The following is a 22,033-nucleotide window of genomic DNA, read 5'->3' as shown; positions in this document are numbered from 1 at the left end:
TCGACCTTCATCCTCCACACCTAGGTAGACCTGCAAATAAAAAAAAATGCTCAACTTTTCTTCACATCCGAGATGGCACTCTCAGTAGAGTCTCTCAAAATACTCAGCTTCTTTTCCCCCCGATAATACCTCTGCAAACAAGCCATACCAGAGAAAGAGTATCTTATATCATCAGGGTTAAAAGCAAGAGTATCCCATATCATGCTTTTTTCTTGTCTTTTCCTTTGCCCTTGTTCTTACTTGCAAGACAAGGAGAAAGAGAACAATCAGTTAGCATTTGGAATCAAGCTTCCAGTCAGGAACTGACTGCTTGGAACTCCTTGCCCGATTACTTACCTGACATTGCTCTCGAGTACTTATCTTCAACATCTTATGCTTCCAGAAAAGATATCATATATGCCTAAGGAACAGATAAGGCAACTGAGAAGGATACAAGGAAACATGTGGAGACAAGCGCAACAGAACATGTGCCAATTCATCTATTACGTTGTTAAGAGAAAAAGTACCCCATATCATTAAGGTCGAACACACTATTGATTTGATTGACTTGTTTTGACCCTCAAATTCTTGAGTCGGCATTATACTCTGGAGGAAACCAGAAAACCCTCCAGCCCAGTTCAAGAATAAGCCTGTGGAAAGTTACTTATTCAAAAGCAAAAGTATCTCATATCATCTCTTCTCCATGTCCTTTTCTTTGTCCTTGATGACGTCTACAGAACAAGGAGAATGAAAACAATTAGCCGGAACACGAGATCAAACTTTCGATTTAAGACTAACTGCTTGGAACTCTGATTGCTTACTTTGTCTGTCATCTCTTTCGGCAGATCTCCTCGCTCAAAGACTTGGGGGACTCCTACTATAGGGTTTATATCGCGCTCGACCAAGCCCGAAACTACAAGTAAGCTTCAAGTGAAATTGATACATTACCTTGTGCATCTCCATCGGTTAAAGATACCACCCTTGGATGGAGGAAAAATACTTTCAGATAAGATGCCACATCCACTTATGAGACAGATGAGGCAAGTGAAAACAATACCACACTTCAGTACTTAGAAGTTTCGTGATTACTCAGCGGCTTGGATCTTGCAAGTCCCTAACCGAGGAGCTTCCCTCACTCGGGAACTTAGGGGAGCACTGTTTGTACCATACTTGACCAATCCCGAAACTACCAAGTACTGGTCAACGTTATACCGTCAAGCACCCATAAGAGTTTCCCTCTAACCAGGAGGCCAATCACAACGCAACACGTGTCAACACCAAGAGGCCAATCACAGGGTGACACGTGTCAACATCAAAAGCCAATCACAACATGACACGTGTCAAGGCCAGAACAAAACTAGAAACTCTCTTCTATAAAATGAGATCATTCTCCCACAATAATCCCTAATGTCATTTGAACTAAATCATTCACTAGTACTCAATAAAGAAGAGCTTGAACCTATGTACTTGTGTAAACCCTTCACAATTAATGAGAACTCCTCTACTCCGTCGACATAGCCAATCTGGATGAACCACGTACATCTTGTGTTTGCTTCCATGTCTCTATCCATTTACATACTTATCCACACTAGTAACTGGAGCAATCTAGTGAAGGTCACAAACTTAACACTTTCTGTTGTACCAAAGTCCTCACTGATTTTGTGCATCAACATAATAGATAGATAAGCTTGGTTTTGGTCATTTCACATCGTCACAACTGTTTTGCATAAAAGTTTACCAAACACTATCATACTGCTTTGTTTTCCAAAAGTACTTTTACAAAAAAGTTTACCAAACACTCTATCGCTTTATTTCACAGCTGCTTATTCTCACAGTACAACAGAATCAGCTTTTTTTTTTTAAAACACAGCAATACCAAACCAACCCTTAATCAAATCTTTTCTTGTACCTATTTTACCCCTTTCAATGAGCTATTTCAAGCCTTCCTCGAGAGGTATAGACACACAATCCCGCCTCGAGTTTGCATGAGATGAGTGAAGGAAGGAAGCAATCATGAACCGTGCAGTGAAACCGTCAAAGCTAGGAAAAGAGCCATCAAATTCTATCGTCAAGGAGAGAATCCTCTCGATAACCAAACCCTCCAGATTCTCCTTCTTCTATCTTATTTATTTTTTGCAGTTTTGCTTCTGCTTCTTCTTCTTCAACAATCCTTCTTCTTTAATTCTGCGTTTTCTTCTTCATTTCTTTTGTTTGTTTATAAAGAAACTTCTACACGCTCAGTTTTATAGAACCACGATCATCGATGACTATTACGTAGATGTTGCCGGTAACTAACACCAGCGAGGCACAACGCAAACTCCAAGGAAGCACGACACCGACTTTGGGAAAGCCACGACGCCGACTCGGCCTTTAAAGAAGAAGGATCCTGAGATGATCCTCTCTCCTATCTTTACTACTTTGTGTAGGGTTCATTTTATTATGTTTTCACTTATCATATGTACTTCATCACCATGGATTGAGCTAGTGTAGGCCTAGGGGGCAGATGGCCCCACTCATTTATTAAAAAAAAAAAGTGTTTGCATTCTAATTCCCAATTACCAACCCTAAGTAAACTACAAATAAAAAAAATGAACTTGAATGAAAAACTCTCGGTACTGTTCACTTTAACAAAAAAATCACATTTTTATACTAAAAAGTCAATTTTGGTACTATTCACTTTACCATTTATTTTATCCTTATCGTTAAAACTCAAAATTTTCAAATCATTTTCATTTGTTTCCTTCAAAAAAAAATTGATAGAGAACTGAATTAAGTTTACGTTTTCCATCCCAATGCCCCACTTGATGACAATTTAATTTAATTGTGCATCCCATTTTTCTAACTCTAGGTTACTAATCCTCACAAAACTCATCCGCAAAGCAATTATTGTCCCCACCACGTTTTTCTAACTCTAGGTTACTAATCTTCTCCAGGTTTTTCCTCCCCTTCCATTCAATCAATTGAATTTGGAGTTTGATAGACAGTTGGAGTTCAAGCAACCAATAATCAAAATTATTGGCCTCATCCCACCACGGCATGGTGTCAATGCCGTCCATTAAGCCCCCTCCTCTCGATTTCGATACCTCTGTTTTCACCAAGGAGAAGATCAACCTCGCTGGTCACAACGAGGTCGCTCTCCCTCTCGCTCTCACTATCTGTCTATTTGTACTAACACATTTATGATATTGCTTAGTTAATTTACAAATTGAGTTGATAGGTTTTGCTTGGATTTGAATAAATGGGTTGGGGAAAAGAAAGGGAAGCTTTTTATACTGCCTGATAGCTTCTGTGCATATTCTCTGTACTCATCATTAACAAACAAACAAACAAACGAATGGTTGGAATGGAAAAGGAGGCCAAAATGTTAAGTGATTTTCCGCCGATTTGTGCGATTACATGTAAACTGTATTTATTTGTTGTAACTATATGCATGTTGCTGATAATGATTGAGAAAGATTTCCATTTGGAATTTTTTATTGATTGTGTGTGGTGGGTTTGATGCTGACTGCAGTATATTGTGAGAGGAGGAAGGGATCTGTTCCATTTGCTGCCCGATGCTTTCAAGGGTATTAAGCAGATTGGTGTTATCGGTTGGGGTTCTCAGGTGAATGAATTTTCTCTCATATATTTTATCTATTTGTTAAATGGTTGATTTATTTAATACCATGATTAGTATTTGGGTCTGCATTGGTTCTTAGGTTTTCTCTCCGTTTCTGTATCCATACGGTTGTTCTCTAAGCCAATAGATTTGTTATGGTAATCCAGTATGAATTGAGAGGGGGTGGTTACGTATCGTAATTCTTTTCTGTGCTTTTTTTACTGTTGTAGAATGTGAATGTATATTGTTTTTCTGTCTCAGTCACTATATGTTATTTGGGTCTTTAACCTATCTTTTCCTCAGGGACCTGCTCAAGCTCAGAATCTAAGAGATTCTCTAGTTGAAGCAAAGTCTGACATTGTTGTCAAGGTAAATGCTTTTCTGTTTACACTAAAAATATATTTCATATGAAAAAAAGATATGGTTACTGACTTATTTTTCAATGTCTTGCTGTTAACTAATTTAACTTGTTGTGACTTTACAGATTGGACTCAGGAAGGGTTCTCATTCTTTTGCTGAAGCTCGTGCAGCTGGTTTCACTGAGGAGAATGGGACTTTGGGGGATATATGGGAAACAATCTCAGGCAGTGATCTCGTGTTGCTACTAATCTCTGATTCTGCACAGGTCTGTCGATTGCAATTTTGGTTATTGTTTTTCTGCTATTATTGGCTGTAACTTGTAGTTGCAGCGGCACTTCTATTTCTGCTAAAATGATTTTGGGTCTGCTAATCCATTTATCATTTTCAACCATCTCTTATCTTCTTATCCCTGGATACTGACTTTTCGTACTTACTAATAAGTCACTTTGGAAAATAAACATAAAGACTGAAGTACTGATAATCCGATTACTATATTGTTTTGTTTTTTCTTTGATGTAATATCGTGAACTATATGTGCTGAAAGTTGTTGAATGATGGTGTTAATAATCAAGTGTTTTTTAAGTTCTCTACCATGTGAGTTCTTAACAAGTCATTTGTTAGCATTAAACCAGAGTGGTATTAGGCTATCTGCATGTAATTGTCATCTCATGAATATCTTCATAATTATGCATGATTTTGTTTTGCTGGTCGGAAATTATTTGCTGCCATGCTAACCTAAGTAACGTTTGCATGGTGAAGTTTCACTTTGTTGAGAATCAGGCCATATTACAGAAAGTAATCTCTAATGGAATGAAGTCGTGAGTGTGTGGGTGAACGGGCCTGTTTTCTGGCTACCCTAAGAAGCATCTTTCTGAAAGGATTTAACTTTGTCTCATGTTGCAGGCCGATAATTATGAGAAAATATTTCACACATGAAACCAAATAGTATACTTGGTCTTTCCCATGGTTTTCTTCTAGGGCATTTGCAGTCAGTGGGACTTGACTTTCCCAAGAACTTCAGTGTAATTGCTGTATGTCCCAAGGGGATGGGTCCATCTGTAAGGAGACTTTATGTCCAAGGCAAAGAGATAAATGGTGCCGGAATTAATTCCAGTTTTGCAGTCCACCAGGTCAGCTCTCTCTCTCTCTCTCTCTCTCTCTCTCTCTGACTACATATTTTCTGGCCCAATATCCTGGATACTAAATGTGCTGTGTTTGTACAGGATGTTGATGGTAGAGCCACAGATGTGGCCCTGGGCTGGTCAGTTGCCCTTGGTTCTCCTTTCACATTTGCCACTACACTAGAGCAGGAATACAAAAGTGACATCTTTGGTGAACGAGGTATGTTTTATTCGCTACATCGTAACTTTCTTTCTCTTTTCTTTGCTTATGCTTTGAATCCAGTAAAGTTGATATCTCATCTCTTCTTCTCTGCTTTGTAGGCATATTACTTGGTGCTGTTCATGGAATTGTGGAGTCCCTGTTTAGAAGGTACACTGAAAATGGAATGAGTGAGGATTTGGCTTATAAAAACACTGTTGAATGTATAACTGGAATTGTGTCAAGGACCATCTCAACTAAGGTACTGTCCACACATGAATTTCATTATTTGTAGTTTACATCTGTGTGTTCCTTGCACGTCTGTGCTTGTATGTCAATTTAAGAACAAGTGGTCATTGTTTTTATTATTTTTCCCAACAGGGAATGTTAGAGATTTACAACTCTTTGTCTGAAGATGGCAAAAAGGAATTTGAGGCTGCATATAGCGCCTCATTTTATCCATGCATGGACATATTGTATGAATGCTATGAAGATGTTGCCAGTGGCAGCGAGATCCGCAGTGTTGTCTTGGCCGGTCGTCGCTTCTATGTATGTTCTCCATCTGTTTTCAATTGTTGAAAGCCCAAATTTTGATTATTGTTGTTTAGAAGTACATGATTCTCAGAGTCATAGTTCTTTGAATACTTTTAAGTAAACAAATATTAATGTCATGCAATTGATAATGAACATACCTTTGTTACAGGAGAAGGAGGGTCTGCCTGCATTCCCAATGGGTAAAATTGATCAGACCCGCATGTGGAAAGTCGGTGAGCGTGTCAGATCAACAAGACCAGCTGGTGATCTAGGCCCGTTACACCCTTTCACTGCGGGTGTTTTTGTTGCCTTGATGATGGCGCAGGTACGAGCCTAACCCTTTAGATTGGGTGAGAATGTGACATTGCAAAAGAAGAAATTAGCTTCCAACAAGCAATTGTTCCGAGTTGCTTACACATGAATGGAATTTTTCCTTTTGTTCTGATCTCAGAGTGTACTAGTCTATAATGATACGTATTTTCATGCTTGCCAAAATTAATAACGTTCGTCGTTGACTTTATATTGACACCAGACTAAGTTAATTAAACAGTCCGAATAGCAAGTGCGTGCCTAAAAAATATTAAAATATTGGCAACAAAAGATTGGTATATGAAAATATTTTGATGTTTTTACTTTTCTCAGACTAAGATGCATATCAGGTTTAGACCTATAGTTAAGAATGTGGATTTTGTAAAGGGTTATTTTTCTGTCAATGTATCTAGTCAAAATCATGAAACATCTACTTCAAATATATATCTTAGGTCATCAACTAAACAATGAACACACGTATTGTTTCGTAATGCAAATATAGGTTTCTTTCTATCAATTGAACCTTCAGATCCTTGGAACATAAATGCGGTGATGTTATTTTATCTTTGTCGTAATAGAAATAAATGATTTTGTCAGTAACTGGGGATAATTTCTTCTGCAGTTGATTTGAATTGCTTTTATGAATTTTCAGATCGAAGTATTGAGGAAGAAAGGACATTCATATTCGGAGATCATTAATGAAAGTGTTATTGAGTCGGTGGATTCTTTGAATCCTTTTATGCATGCACGGGGAGTTTCTTTCATGGTTGATAACTGTTCAACAACAGCTCGGTTGGGATCAAGGAAATGGGCTCCACGATTTGATTACATCCTTACTCAGCAGGCCCTAGTTTCCGTGGACAATGGTGCACCCATCCACCGAGACCTCATCAGCAACTTCATGTCAGATCCAGTGCATGGAGCCATCAAAGTATGCGCTGAACTGAGACCTACAGTTGACATTTCAGTGACTGCTGATGCAGATTTTGTGCGACCAGAGTTGCGACAGAGCAACTAAAACTCGACGAACCTACTGCCTGTGAGCTGGCCTATGAATTCCGTTTGGCTCCATATTTAAGGTGTTCTGTAGTTTGTCCTAGTTTATTCTGTTTTTACTGATCATGTGTACATCACATTGCAAGTTGTGTTTAACGCTGAATGTTGTGTTATGATTTTGTGGTAGTACTAAGTAGTTAAAATATTAATAATGTTACTGCGGATGGTGGTTCCTTAGAAGGTCTGGTTATTGGTTTACGGATGTAGTTTTCAATTTTTGCATTTCTTAAATTGGTGCTTCTTTTGTGGATACAATCCGAGACACGATAATATAGGGCGTATATGGCACTGGCATGTTGTCCTAGTGGCGTCCTGCGGCAATAACATGTCTTTATTTCATTGACACGGGACATCACGTCACAGTTTACCTGCCATGTAAGATCTTCATCGTCACTTATCCCTTGACCAACGGTGGAAAATCATTGGTCGATGTATAGTCCACATACCCCTGTAACGACCAGTTTTATAGGACTGACGTGAAATATTCTCCTCCAACATCAATGTAAACAGAAACAGGTAGATTAACAAGCCTTCATGGCCAGTTATATTGGTTGTGTGATGGGCCTGGGTGTTGCTTGTACCGTCTAACACCGGTGTGGCGGAGCTATTCTCATGGTTTTGATTGATTAACTCAAAAGCATGCACCGTCAAGGTAGCCACCGCCACAACCTAGGTCTTCACCGCCGGTATCACAATCAACCAGTTGTTGCTCGGACAAAGTTTAATTCACCATTTGTAACCTGAATAATTCCTTCTACGGCTCCCGCTGCTGCAAAAGCCCAACAGCTGCCTGAATGGATGTTTGAAAGCAATTCTTTTGGTTAGTGGGAGGGCAATCCCAACTTGGATCATATGTTCTTTCGGTCACCGGGTGACCAAGATGGAGAACAAATGTGGTCTTTGGGTGTTTTAATTTTAATCTTTAATAAATCTAAGAGTGATCATGAATTCTTGAAAACCAGATCACCAAGGGAGCGAGTATTAAGTTAGGATGAGAAATACCCAACAATTATCTTATAAATATTTTACACACAGGTTGATGCATATCAAACTACTTACAAGGAATACACCTAGTAGGCATTGATTTAATTAACTAAGCTGTGGGGTAAGAGGCAGACATAGCAATCCCACAAAGTCCTTCAGGTGCGGCAACATCTCTTTGCATTCTTATGTACCCAGCTTCGCCCCATTCTGCACCCCATGAGTTCTTCACTAGCCAATACTTAGCCCCATCCTCGCTCACGCCATATCCAACAGCGGTAACACCATGGTCAAGACTCGTTCCACAAGTTCCGGTGAAGACACCACTTGAATAGAATTGGAAGTCGGAACCGCTAGCATCGATGGCAACGGAAACAGGTTGATGAGCAACAGCGGTTAGAAGGGCCTTTTCACTATTTGCAGGCACATCCTCAAAGCCAGTTATCTTGGCTGCAATGATGGCTTCCTTCTTGGTGTTACATGTACCATCAACACCGTTGTAGGGGTAATTAGTTTCTGTGCTAATCCCATGATTTTGTTGGATGAACTGAAACGCATCGTCCATTAAGCCACCCTCACAACCTTGGTCTTCACCAGCGGTGTCACAATCAACGAGCTCTTGCTCAGACAAAGAGATCAATTTACCAGTTGTAAGCTGTGTAACACCTTCGGTGGCGGCAACTGCTGAAAAAGCCCAACAGCATCCTGTATTTCGATTTGAATCAAAAGTAGTAGATTAGGAGTATATTAAAGATGAATATATATAGCGTCTCTCTAAATTAATGGCAGGAAGCTAGACGTTTATGTACTTACCACATTGGCCTTGGTCCTTAACGGGGGTTACAGCTCCTTTCTTTCTCCAGTCCATTGTTGCTGGCAAAGCAGCAGTCACATTTTCATATTTGAAAGAAGTCGTCTTCGTGGAACATTCATGGCCCTTGAATCCATTTCTTGAGGCTTTGAACTCTTCATTTGTAAGGTCTGCAAATTGATTGACGCTTAATTTGTAAGGTTTGTTTGCATCCTTATTAGAAGATTCTATAAACGCCACATTTTCCTTAAATATCTTGAAACGAGTTTCCTTCTCATCGACGTCATTATATACACGGCCATAACGAGCCAACCATTGCTCGTATCTCCCATACATTGATGCATCTTGCAGACTGCGAGAAGTGGCTTGAGAAGACCAAGCTCCCAACATGAGGATCAAACCCAAGCACATATACTTCCATAGCTGCAGGTTTAGGTTCTCCATGGGTAGCTAGCTAGCGTGGTAGGAGCAAGCTGGATTTTGGTAAAGGATATGATGATGAGAAGATATACTGAAATGGTAGACTTGCTCTGCGATTTATATACTACTCAAGGTGGTAGAGAGAATGGCGTTTATAGCAATTTCAGTGCCCCAAAAAATGATCAGCGTGGTACGTGCCTTACAAAATATGTTGATATAGACCTGTTAGATTATTTTTAGTAAATTGACCTTCCATTTAATTTGGGACCTGATGCTTACCTTTTGTCCTTGTGTGCGTAATATATTTGTTCACATTGTGTTCTCAAATGTAATCGTGGATCCTCAACCATCTTGGATTTACTTTATTTAAGGATGGTTTGATAATCATTATTTTGTCTTTACTTCTGTTTTTATTTATTTGAAATAATCTTATATGGTAACTGCATACAATTTTCAACTAAAAACCAAAAATTGAAATAAAAAGTTTCTAGAGAGTCCATGAATAGTCTCACTTTTGAGAGTATCTGATAGACCGGATAATTTCTTACACGACCTGTTAACTCAATCCGAAACAACACGAAAATAACGGATTGTCAAGGCGTTAACTAATCGGCTCGTTATCAGGTCACATGTTTAGAAAGGAGATAATGCTAGGAGGACCAAATTCTTTAAACCAAATTTGCAAACCAAATGATTTGATTGTTAATGATTGGATTATTATTTAAGCATTGATTAACTTGCTTATTTTCTATTGGTGACACATCATTTGGTTTGTAAATTTGGTTTAAATTTTTTTGTTTCCCTAGCATTACCCTAAAAAAGAACATTCATGTTCGGAGATCATTAATGAAAGTGTTATTGAGTCTGTGGATTCTTTGAATCCTTTAATGCATGCACGGGGAGTTTCTTTCATGGCTGATAACTGTTCAACAACAACTTGGTTGGGATCAAGGAAATGGTCTCCACGATTTGATTACATCCTTACTCAGCAAGCCTTAGTTTATGTGGAGAATGATGCACCCATCAACCAAGGGAGTAGGATTCTCTTCCCTCTTTTTTTCCTTCTCCTCCTATTTGAACGGTTACAGTTAAGCCACTTCAACATCTTATAATAATTTTTTATAGAAAGAGAAAGACAAAATAAAAAATGTGAGAGAAGGAGAAGAAAAGGGATGGAAAGAAAAAGGGAGAGAATCCTAATCCCAAAGTATGCGCTAAACTCAGACCTACAGTTGACATTTCTGTGACTGTTGATGCATACTTTGTGCGACCAAAGTTGCGTCAGAGCAACTAAAAGCGAAAACACCACTTGCGCCAGAGTTGCACATGTTCTTATTTCATTGAGAAAACACCACTTGCGGTATACTTTTGCCATGTATGTTCTCCATCAACACCTATCCCTTGACTAATAGCGGAAACACATTGGTCGATGGATAGTCCACATATCCCTTTAATTACCACTATTATAGGACTAACATGATATCTTCTCCAATGAAAATAGAAAGGGGTGTGATATCCACACACACTTTTTACTTCTCTCACACCCTTTTAATTGTTGACCGTCGGATCAGATGAATTGAAGAAGATCAAATGACAAAAATTAACAAGAGGTGTGGGAGAAGTAAAAAGGGGTGTGTGGATAGCACACCCCAAACAGAAATACGTAGATTAGCAAGCCTTGAGAAGGATTTGTAAGAAATTTCTGAAATCATAAGAAAAACAACAAGACATTAGGATTATGGATTTGATAAACTAAAATTACAATAAATTAATTACAATTTACATATCTTTGGCATACAGAAGACATGACTCTTGCGAATGACAAAAGAGTCTTCTACTTTCAACAAGCGGAAGTGTTTCAGCTAGGGGTGGGAAATTTTAGCATAAACCGATTTACCAACCAAACCATACCAGTCGGCTCATAATGGTATGGTATAGTTTTGACATTTTTTTCATAATCGGTTGGCATTTTACCGAACTGACAATTAATGGCTTGACTTTGGTAATTGATTTTGTATGTTGACAATATGCCATACCTACCAATATATATATATATATATATATATATATATATATATTCTATTTAGATATTTTAGGTATTTTTTACATGCTTGACTACTCAGTTTTAGGGTTTAGAAAATAAATGACTCCTTAGTTTTAGGGTTTAAAAAATATATGTATATGTATATGATTCATGCCATAATAATTATAGAAAATATTGTTAACAAAATTGATAACATGATGATTACTTATACTATATATACACGTACACATATATATGATTTTGAATGTATATGCGTTGCTTATGTTTAGGATGATGGAGTCTAGCCAATCAACCGCTAGTGCACAACATGGATTAACCCAAAATGAACCACACAATGCAATCGAACAAGCACCCCAATCTGAAAATCAAATTGAGCCCTTGGAACTTGAAGATAGCGAGGAAGAAGTGGAAAGCACCGGTTGTGCCATTTACCAACCGAACCAGCCAATAATTTTGGCTGAACCAATTTTTGACAACTGCAAGAAGATGGTTGGCTAGCGATAATTGATTTTCGGTAATTATGTATATGTGGCTGGTAGGTGACACAAGGAATTTGGCACGGTTTGCCAACTGAACCTAGCCCTAGCTTCAACAATAATAAGGTTTGCACGGAATCAAATGTGTGTGTTGTGGAATCAGGGGCACCCTTATTCTGGTGATTAGGGCTCCTCCAATCTCGCCGGTTATAGTAATTGGAGATTACACCAAATCACCCTTTAATCTTAATGGTGTCCCACCAAGGCATTTACAATATGTCTTACTTAATTAGGGTTTCAATTAGTCAACTAATATATCTTGATTCCATGATTCTTACTAACCAATATTGAATTACGTTAAAAGTCAAATATCTTGAACATCAAGTTATTTGCCTTTTAAGTAATTTGATTCATAATAATTGACAACTCAACATGAGTCTTATAGGGCCTTGTCATCGCTTATCGGCACGTCTTCATAGCCAGTTATATTGGCTGTATGAGGGCCTTTGGTGTTCCATGTACCGTCTAACACCGGCGTTGCGGTCCTTGCGGAGCTAATCACATGGTTTTGATTGATGAATTCAAAGGCGCCGTCAAGGTAGCCACCACCACAACCTTGGTCTTCAGCGCGGGTATCACAATCAACCACTTGTTGCTCGGACAAAGTTTAATTGACCATTTGTAAGCCGAGTAATTCCTTCAACAGCTCTCGCTGCTGCAAAAGCCCAATAGCTGCATGAATATATAAATGTTTGATTGCAATTCTTTTGATTAGTGGGAGGCCAATGTGAACTTGGACCATAGGTTCTTTGGTCATCGGGTGACTAAGATGGAGAATAAATGTGTGATTTTGGTTTTTAATCTTTCATATCAAATCTAATAATGTGCGATCATGAATTCTTGGACATCAGATGACCAAGAAAGCGAGTCTATTAAATTTAGATGAGAAATGCCCAACAATTATCTTGATTATCTTATAAATATTTTACACATACAGGTAGATACATATCACACTACCTACAAGGCATATAGCTAGTAGGCATTGATTTAATTAACTAAGCTGTGGGGTAAGAGGCAGACATAGCAATCCCACAAAGTCCTTCAGGTGCAGCAACATCTCTTTGCATTCTTATGTACCCAGCTTCGCCCCATTCTGCACCCCATGAGTTCTTCACTAGCCAATACTTAGTCCCATCCTCACTCACGCCATATCCAACAGCGGTAACACCATGGTCAAGACTCGTTCCACAAGTTCCGGTGAAGACACCACTTGAATAGAATTGGAAGTCGGAACCGCTAGCATCGATGGCAACGGAAACAGGTTGATGAGCAACAGCGGTTAGAAGGGCCTTTTCACTATTTGCAGGCACATCCTCAAAGCCAGTTATCTTGGCTGCAATGATGGCTTCCTTCTTGGTGTTACATGTACCATCAACACCGTTGTAGGGGTAATTAGTTTCTGTGCTAATACCGTGATTTTGTTGGATGAACTGAAACGCATCGTCCATTAAGCCACCCTCACAACCTTGGTCTTCACCAGCGGTGTCACAATCAACGAGCTCTTGCTCAGACAAAGAGATCAATTTACCAGTTGTAAGCTGTGTAACACCTTCGGTGGCGGCAACTGCTGAAAAAGCCCAACAGCATCCTGTATTTCGATTTGAATCAAAAGTTGTTAGATTAGGAGTATATTAAAGATGAATATATATAGTGTCTCTCTAAATTAATGGCAGGAAGCTAGACGTTTATGTACTTACCACATTGGCCTTGGTCCTTAACGGGGGTTACAGCTCCTTTCTTTCTCCAGTCCATTGTTGCTGGCAAAGCGGCAGTCACATTTTCATATTTGAAAGAAGTCGTCTTCGTGGAACATTCATGGCCCTTGAATCCATTTCTTGAGGCTTTGAACTCTTCATTTGTAAGGTCTGAAAATTGATTGACGCTTAATTTGTAAGGTTTGTTTGCATCCTTATTAGAAGATTCTATAAACGCCACATTTTCCTTAAATATCTTGAAACGAGTTTCCTTCTCATCGACGTCATTATATACACGGCCATAACGAGCCAACCATTGCTCGTATCTCCCATACATTGATGCATCTTGCAGACTGCGAGAAGTGGCTTGAGAAGACCAAGCTCCCAACATGAGGATCAAACCCAAGCACATATACTTCCATAGCTGCAGGTTTAGGTTCTCCATGGGTAGCTAGCTAGTGTAGTAGAAGCAAGCTGGATTTTGGTAAAGGATATGATGATGAGCAGATATACTGAAATGGTAGATTTGCTCTACCATTTATATACTACTCAAGGTGGTAGAGAGAATGGCGTTTATAGCAATTTCAGTGCCCCAAAAAATGATCAGCGTGGTACGTGCCTTACAAAATATGTTGATATAGACCTGTAAGATTATTATTAGTAAATTGACCCCATCTAATTTGGGACCTGATGCTTACCTTTTGTCCTTGTGTGCGTAATATATTTGTTCACATTGTGTTCTCAAATGTAATCGTGGATCCTCAACCATCTTGGATTTACTTTATTTAAGGATGGTTTGATAATCATTATTTTGTCTTTACTTCTGTTTTTATTTATTTGAAATAATCTTATATGGTAACTGCATACAATTTTCAACTAAAAACCAAAAATTGAAATAAAAAGTTTCTAGAGAGTCCATGAATAGTCTCACTTTTGAGAGTCTCTGATAGACCGAGTAATTTCTTACATGACATGTTAACCCGATCCGAAACGACACGAAAATAACGGATTGTCAAGGCGTTAACTAATCGGCTCGTTATCAAGTCACATGTTTAAAAAGGAGATAATGCTAGGGGGACCAAATTCTTTAAACCAAATTTGCAAACCAAATAATTTGATTGTTAATAATTGGATTATTACTTAAGCGTTGATTAACTTGCTTATTTCCTATTGGTGACACATCATTTGGTTTGTAAATTTGGTTTAAATTTTTTGTTTCCCTAGCATTACCCTAAAAAAGGACATTCATGTTCGGAGATCATTAATGAAAGTGTTATTGAGTCTGTGGATTCTTTGAATCCTTTAATGCATGCACGGGGAGTTTCTTTCATGGCTGATAACTGTTCAACAACAGCTCGGTTGGGATCAAGGAAATGGGCTCCACGATTTGATTACATCCTTACTCAACAGGCCTTAGTTTATGTGGACAATGATGCACCCATCAACCGAGGGAGTAGGATTCTCTTCCCTCTTTTTTTCCTCCCCCTCCTATTTGAACGGTTATAGTTAAGCAACTTCAACATCTTTGTGAACACGAAAATTCCTGCGATGAACGAGACAAGAACACGTGTACAAAATAATATTTTGTATTAATGATTTTGGGGTTACAATCTCTCTCAAATTTGATCCTCTGATTTGATCTCCGTAAGGTGTTGATTTGTGGATATGCGATTGATCCAAGGGCCGTCCAGGCTTGATCTTGGATGAACAGTTGGAAATTTCTTCAAGGGCCTTTTGGGCTTGATCTTGAAGGTTGATGGATGAACGGATCTTCAAAGGCTTTTGGGCTTGATCTTGAAGAACGGTTGGATGTGTGAATTTGTTGATTTTGTCGATCCAAATGGCCGTTAGGGCTTGATCTTAGGATGAACGGATGATGAACAATGAACACTTTCTTCAAGGGCCGTCGGGGCTTGGTCTTGAAAGAGGATTTGACGAAGAACGAAGAGGGCTTTCTTGATCCTTCGGGATTTCTTGGGAATTTAGGAGGTTGAATGCTTGAAAGCTTTAGAACTTCAAAGCTTCAAGAATTTAGGGAATTCTCTTCTAATTTGGGAGTAAAGAAATGTATATGTGAATTCCTCTTCTATTCTCCTTCTTAAATGAAATGGTTTCCTATTTATAGAATTTTCCAAGGCCTAATTTTGAATATAATATTAAGATGAAATAAATCGTTTCTGCCAGGTGTTGACACGTGTCCTGTTTGATGACTTTTCCAATTCATTTTGATTTTTCGTTTAGTCACACGCTACGTGTAAAATTTATGTGACACGTAAGCGTTGAAATTTCAATTATCGATCAACATTTATTTTACCCAAATTTTGATGTCTACAAATGCCCCCACTTCAAGGCGCGTCGTATACATGTGCTTGTCACGTGTAGGAGATGCGTTTTGAAGTCCTTTAATGTAGATGTCGATCCAAGGGCCATCGAGGCTTGATCTTGAATTGAGCTGAAGATTTCTTCAAGGGTCGTTGAGGCTTGATCTTGAATTGGGCTAGATATTTCTTCAAGGGTCGTTGAGGCTTGTTCTTGAACTTTGTTTGAAATTTCTTCAAGGGCCGTCGAGGTTTGATCTTGAAGGTTGAAATTGGACCACAATGAGCTTCACGTGATAGATGATCTTTGGCTTTGGTAGTGGATGAATTGGCACGTATTTTGTTGCGCTTGTTGACTTTCCACAGTTTTGATCTTGAACTGGGTCGGAGGATTTTCTGGTTTCCTCCAATTGTTGACTTTCCACAGGCTTATTCTTGAACTGGGTTGGAGGATTTTCTTGTTTCCTCCAATTGTTGACTTTCCACAGCTTATTCTTGAACTGGGTTGGAGGACTTTCTGGCTTCCTCTGATTGTTTGAACTTACTCTTTTTTTATGTGGAGTTGGATTTGATTCAAGGGTGATGGACACTTGATCTCGAATCGTACTTGTGATTTCTTCAAGGGCCATTGAGGCTTGATCTTGAATTTGGCTGGAAGCTTCTTCAAAGGCCTTTGAGGCTTGATTCTTGAAGGTTGACTCGAACACATGGCAAGCAGGCACGAGGTGAAAGTGATGGCCTGTTTCTTTGTTCAATCTTTCCAATTCACACCTGAGCAGTTTGGTCAACGGTATGACCTTCAAGAGTGGTGGGCGCTTCTTCCAGTTGGTGACTTGATCTTTAAGGATTTGATTCAAGGGTGGTGAATTGGCACGTGCAGCTCACAACGCCTAGCGGGTCGACCCAAGAATTTGAGGGTCAAAACAAGTCCACCAAACCCATAGTGATTACAACCCTAATGATATGAGATACTTTTGATTTTGAATAAGTAGCAGATGAATCGGCATGTGCTTTGTTGTACTTGTCTCCACATGCTTCAATGTATCATTTTCCCTTGCCTTATCTATTCTTCGGGCAGATGTGGTATCTTCTCTAGAAGCATAAGATGTTGAAACAATGGGTACTTTGAGAGTAGTGCTAGGTAAGCAATCAGGGAAGGGTTCCAAGCAGTCGTTTCTAGATCGGAAGATTGATATCAAGTGCTGGCTGATTGCTTTCTTTCTCCTTGCCCTGCAGGTAAGAACAAGGACAAAGAAAAGAACAGGGAGAAAACATGATATGAAATACTCTTGCTTTTGAAGAAGTGGTGGCGATTTGACAGCGTTGCACAACGAGGCTTTGCTCTTCGGCGATGGTGCCATCAATATGTTGTTGAAGCTTCTCGAGCTCTTGGATTCAACTCAGACTCCTTCTGCTAGGTTGGTTGATTGTGCAGGGAATGGGAGACTTGATCTTAAAGGAAATCAGCACGTTGTCTCCACATGCTTCAAGGTATCATTTTCACTTATCTGTCCTCCAGGCAAATATGGCATCTTCTTCGGAAGTACATCAGCAGCTGAAAACGAGTACTCGAGAGCAATGTCAGGTAAGCAACCAAGCAAAGGTTCCAGGTAGTCGATTCCTTACCCGGAGTTTGAGTGGAGGTTCTGACATATTGCATTCTTTATCCTTGTCCTTGCAGGTAAAAACAAGGACAACGGAAAAGACAGGGAGAAAGCATGATATGAGATACTCTTGCTTTCTACCCTGGTAATATGAGATACTTTTGCTTTGGTGTCATTTGTTTGCAAGGATATTCCCGGAGAGGAAGAAAACTGAGTATTTCAAGAGGCTCTGCTGGGAGTGCACTCTCGGAAGTGAGGAAGGGTTGGGCATTTTCTGTAGGTCTGTCCTGCTATGGAGGACGAAGGTCGACATATATAGGAATTTTCCAACAGCCAGCAGTGGCACTACTCCTTTACTCTTGTCGGCAACCGTTGGGTAATTGAAATAGTAAGATTCACGCGTTTTCAACTTTGTCAGAAATTTTTTGACAAAGTTGCGCATGATTTCCGCAAAGTTGAGGCTGCGTGTGGAAGGTGCTGATAAATCCAGAAAATCCGATCTTTTGAAATTCAGAGAGCAGTGCCTCTTCGATCTTTGAACCGGTGGCCTTGTTGCCTTTTCGATTTCTGAATAAACGACCCGGCTTTTGAAATTCGGGGAGAGGTGCCTCTTTTGGTTTCTGGGGCCACGTTGCCTCTTTGATTTCTGAACAGGCCCTGTTGCCTCTTATTTTTTATAGAGGCATTAATCGTGTTCAAAAACACACTTAGAAAGTTGCTACCTATTAGGAATTTCCCTCATTTTGTATTTCTAAGAATTCAACTTACACGACCTCTTCTTCTTTCATCATTTTTTTTTTTGCAAATGGCTTACCCATCTGATCGTTGTCTTGATTTGAATGTTGGGGAAGATGTTGATATGTCTTCTCCAAACAACATATGGCGCCCGTCTTTCTTAACCACCACCAGTCCTCTTACAGTTAGGGACTCTATGATCAAGAATGACATAACCGCTACGATGATAGCTAGAAATCTTCTCACCCCCAAGGACAACATGATCCTTTCCAAGCGGTCTGATGAGCTGGCTGTTCAGGACTCTTTGGCTTTCAGTGTTCAATGTGCGGGCTCTGTATCAAATATGGGGTAACGCTTGCTTGCTCGAACCCGTCAAGTCGAGTCACTGATGGCTGAGGTGGCGAGTCTTAAGCAAGAGATTAGAGGGCTTAAGCATGAAAACAGAGAGTTGCACATGCTTGCCAATAGTTACTCAACAAGCATGAAAAGAAAGCTCGACCAACTGCAGGAATCTGAAGGTCGGATTCAGAGTGACCATCAGACGTTTGTGGCTTTACTCCAAAGGCATCTACTGCCTTCGTCCTCCAGAGCTCTACCAAGTGTTGAGGCTCCAAATAGTCAACCTCCGGCGCCTCTTCTTCTTGGAGCTCTGCCGAGTGGTGAGGCTTCAAACAGTCAACCTCCGGCGCCTTTTCTTCCTGGAGCTCCACCGAGTACTAAGGCTTCAAGTACTGAGGCTTCACATAAGTGACATTTTTGAAGGCTCCCTCTTTTTTCTTTTGCTTTTCTTTTCCCTTTTTTTTTTTACGCACTTGTAATTTCTTAGAGATATCAATGGACATGCTTTATTTTATTCAGTATGTTATGCTAAAACGTATATCTAGCTAAGATGTGTCACTTTTTCTTTTTTTTTTTTTTTAGATGGTGCCTGATGCACCCATTTCCTTTTAGATGGTGACTAATGCACTATTCTTTCACCTCTTTTTTTTAGACGGAAATTCGCCGTCCTTCCCTTACTTTATTTCTTTCAATCATTATGTCTCCACCACCATTTTCCTTTTTTTTTTTTTTTAGATGGTGCCTGATGCACCCATTTCCTTTTAGATGGTGACTAATGCACTATTCTTTTCTTTGCTTTTGGTGGTGCTGGCACCATCATTACTTCTCATTCTAGTTTTCTTTTCCAAGCACGGGTCGTTGTTTGCACAGTCACCTTATCACATTCTTTTGCTTATGTGGGTTAGTGATGTTTGAGAGATCATCATGGACTGCACAGTTACTGTTATTTGCACAATCACGAACCTGCATTTGAATAGTCACCGCATTTCATTTGCTTCTCCGGAGACCATTATTTGCACAGTCACTGCACCAATTTTTTTTTTTATGATTTATATATATATATATATATATATATATATGTGCGCAGCATCGGATGAAAGGCAGCCACCTGCAGCGGGAAAGGAGAAGCTGGAGGTACTGAGGCGATGCAAAGCGTAAAGCTTCACGATCGGCTAATCGTTTGACAGCGGTCGTTGAAGTTCTTCTCCGATTCAAATGCAGCAGCAGAGGCAAGAAGATAGAGGAGGTCTTTGGGTGTGAGTTGACAAACTTTGGTTTTGTTAACCACATTCACAGGCAACAACAAAGGCAAGCAGATGTGAGTTGACAAACTTTGTTTTTTGTTAATCACATTCACAAGCAGCAGCAGCCATGGCGGAGGTGCATAAGCAGTTGGAGCTTGACGTCCTGAAGAAGTGTGGGTGATTGGAGCGTCAAGCCCAACTCGAAAACCGACGGCGGGGAGCAAAAATGAAGGTGAAGCAGCAGCCTGTTCATCATTGACCACGGGAGATCAAACTCTGAGTCACCTCAAATCATCCCTTACTGGTAGCATAATGAAGGGCAGGTCAACCACCGGCCGTCTTCATCCGTGCTGTTTATCACACTTGTTAATTCATCAGAATCAAATATCAGCTTCACTACCTCGGAACGACCTGAAGAGACAGTGACGCGGAGGAGAGATAGAGAAGGTGGAAGAGTAGAGATAGCTGACTGATCCCCGGAGAGCCTGAGCTTCTTCCTGCATGCCTCGCCATCTTCCACTAATTTTTTTTTTTTTTTTGCTTCTTTTGCTGTTGACGTTTAAATTCATTACTTCTCTTCTTATCAGCTTTGGATCGCTCTAATTGATTAACCCTTTTCTATAGTGGGTCAAGGGGGTAGTCAGCCTCAAACTTGAACTCTTGAACGCACCTTATTACGGCTTTCAGTGCAGCAAGCTCTTTTGCATTAACATCATCCTGTGCACCAGTACCATCTCCTGTGTTGTCCACTTGTGAATTTCTCCTCAAGTCTTTCAAGTACGTCTTTAGAAGTGGCACAAGGGGACAACTTTCAGTAAGCTGGAAGATATGAATAAAGCGTACAACATCAATTTGCTTCCCACCGCTGACCATTGATTCAACAAGTCCTGGAATTTTGTGTGTTAAACCAAGAAAGCGGCAGAGCTCAGGTGTCTGCCTGCGGTGAGCAACTGCAAGAACAAACTTGCAGATTTCATCTTTATCAAACTCAGAAGCAATCCTAAAAGTAGCGAGGAGCTGCAAGAATGCCTCTGCTTCCAATGAAATTCCATTGGCAGCATCAGTGCCGGCATTAGCCAACTTAGGTTTCCACTCATCAGCAATTGCTTTGGCTTGCTGCTTTGGTTATCCCCATCATCCACAGGTTTTGAAGTTGTTAGCTGGTGAATGACTTGTGCCTCAAAAAATAGCAGCAATAGCTACATCTTTTAGCTTCTGCACTCAATCCAAAAGGTCTTGCTTTTTAGCAATAACAGATGCCCCTCTCTCCGCAAGTGAAGCACAGGTTTCAGCTTCCTGCTTCGTAAATTTCTTCTCCTTGGCTTCAAGCTCTTCAAAATTCTTTCTCAGTGTTGTCTCAAGGTTGCGGAAATGCTCTTCAATTTCTTCCCATTGAACCTGGTCCTCAGAAGTATCATTGTGTGCATTTAGTTCCAGTAATGCGTCACCAAGCTGATCGATTAGAGAGCTCGGTTCATCACTTTCCAGAACTTGTTTCACATCAACCATGGTTAATGCAAATCTACACCTGAGAATGATTCACACAGACTGCCTAAACAGGTCTGAGATGGAGAGGAAGCGAGTTCACAGGTCGCGACTCCTGAAATTGCAGGTGGAATTTGATCCCCACGAATCGATATCGAGCTTTAATCCCCACAACTCGAGCTTTAAACTAAGAATCGAGCTTTAACTGCCGAGAAAAGACACGGCGAGGTCGACGTCGAGGACTCGAGGGGAAGAGGAAGAGGTTATGAGGGAAGAACCTAATCTTGGAGAAGTTTTGATCAGAGAAGAGAGATGATGACGGCTACTCTCTGAGATTGCTCATCCGCCGCTAGATGCGCAGCCCAAGGGATTGCCGAGAGTGGGTTTCCTCATTCGACGTTGTCTTTCTCTTTTTTCTTGTCGGCTCTTTCTCCCTTGCTCGCTTCCGGGCCGTCGACTGGTTCACCCGAATCTCCGATCGGGAAAGGAAAAACCTCGATCCTTTGGTGGTCTCGGAAGTACTCGAGCAAGGAGATTTTGACAACGAAAGATGCTAGCTTTGATTCCCAGGTTGGTTCTGATTGTGGTGGTTATTCTGATCAAACTCAATCTCCGCCGAATCAAATCTGCCAAGCTTGCAGCTCTCTCTCTTCTCGTCGCTGAGCC

At 40.1% G+C, this 22,033-nt stretch overlaps 3 protein-coding genes and 1 pseudogene across 3 annotated transcripts; 1 reads left to right on the top strand and 3 right to left on the bottom strand.

Moving 5' to 3' along the window:
• Positions 1-2,852: 2,852 nt before the first annotated feature.
• LOC103405563 (ketol-acid reductoisomerase, chloroplastic) lies at positions 2,853-7,411 on the top strand. The gene is given in 11 exon segments (XM_070816875.1): positions 2,853-3,108; positions 3,491-3,583; positions 3,881-3,946; positions 4,062-4,202; positions 4,841-4,862; positions 4,865-5,067; positions 5,161-5,278; positions 5,380-5,519; positions 5,639-5,806; positions 5,961-6,116; positions 6,753-7,411. Coding segments are annotated over 11 exon segments (1,566 nt in total). The 5' UTR covers positions 2,853-3,015; the 3' UTR covers positions 7,119-7,411.
• Positions 7,412-8,230: 819 nt separating this feature from the next.
• LOC103426109 (senescence-specific cysteine protease SAG39-like) lies at positions 8,231-9,392 on the bottom strand. Its single transcript, XM_029097114.2, has 2 exons — positions 8,951-9,392; positions 8,231-8,842 (listed from the first exon to the last, which is right to left on the bottom strand). The coding sequence occupies exons 1-2, from the start codon at positions 9,390-9,392 to the stop codon at positions 8,250-8,252; spliced, it is 1,035 nt and encodes a 344-aa protein (XP_028952947.2). The 3' UTR covers positions 8,231-8,249.
• Positions 9,393-12,838: 3,446 nt separating this feature from the next.
• LOC103432228 (senescence-specific cysteine protease SAG39-like) lies at positions 12,839-19,629 on the bottom strand. The gene is made up of 4 exons (XM_070816469.1): positions 19,602-19,629; positions 19,382-19,396; positions 13,646-14,050; positions 12,839-13,536 (listed from the first exon to the last, which is right to left on the bottom strand). The coding sequence occupies exons 1-4, from the start codon at positions 19,627-19,629 to the stop codon at positions 12,944-12,946; spliced, it is 1,041 nt and encodes a 346-aa protein (XP_070672570.1). The 3' UTR covers positions 12,839-12,943.
• Positions 19,630-19,800: 171 nt separating this feature from the next.
• Positions 19,801-21,391, bottom strand: LOC114822483 (FRIGIDA-like protein 4a; annotated as a pseudogene).
• Between the last annotated feature and the right edge of the window lie 642 nt (positions 21,392-22,033).

This window comes from Malus domestica, chromosome 17, assembly GCF_042453785.1.
Source record: "Malus domestica chromosome 17, GDT2T_hap1".
In the NCBI taxonomy this organism is placed as follows: domain Eukaryota; kingdom Viridiplantae; phylum Streptophyta; class Magnoliopsida; order Rosales; family Rosaceae; genus Malus; species Malus domestica.
This window is presented reverse-complemented; position numbering and strand designations above follow the sequence as displayed.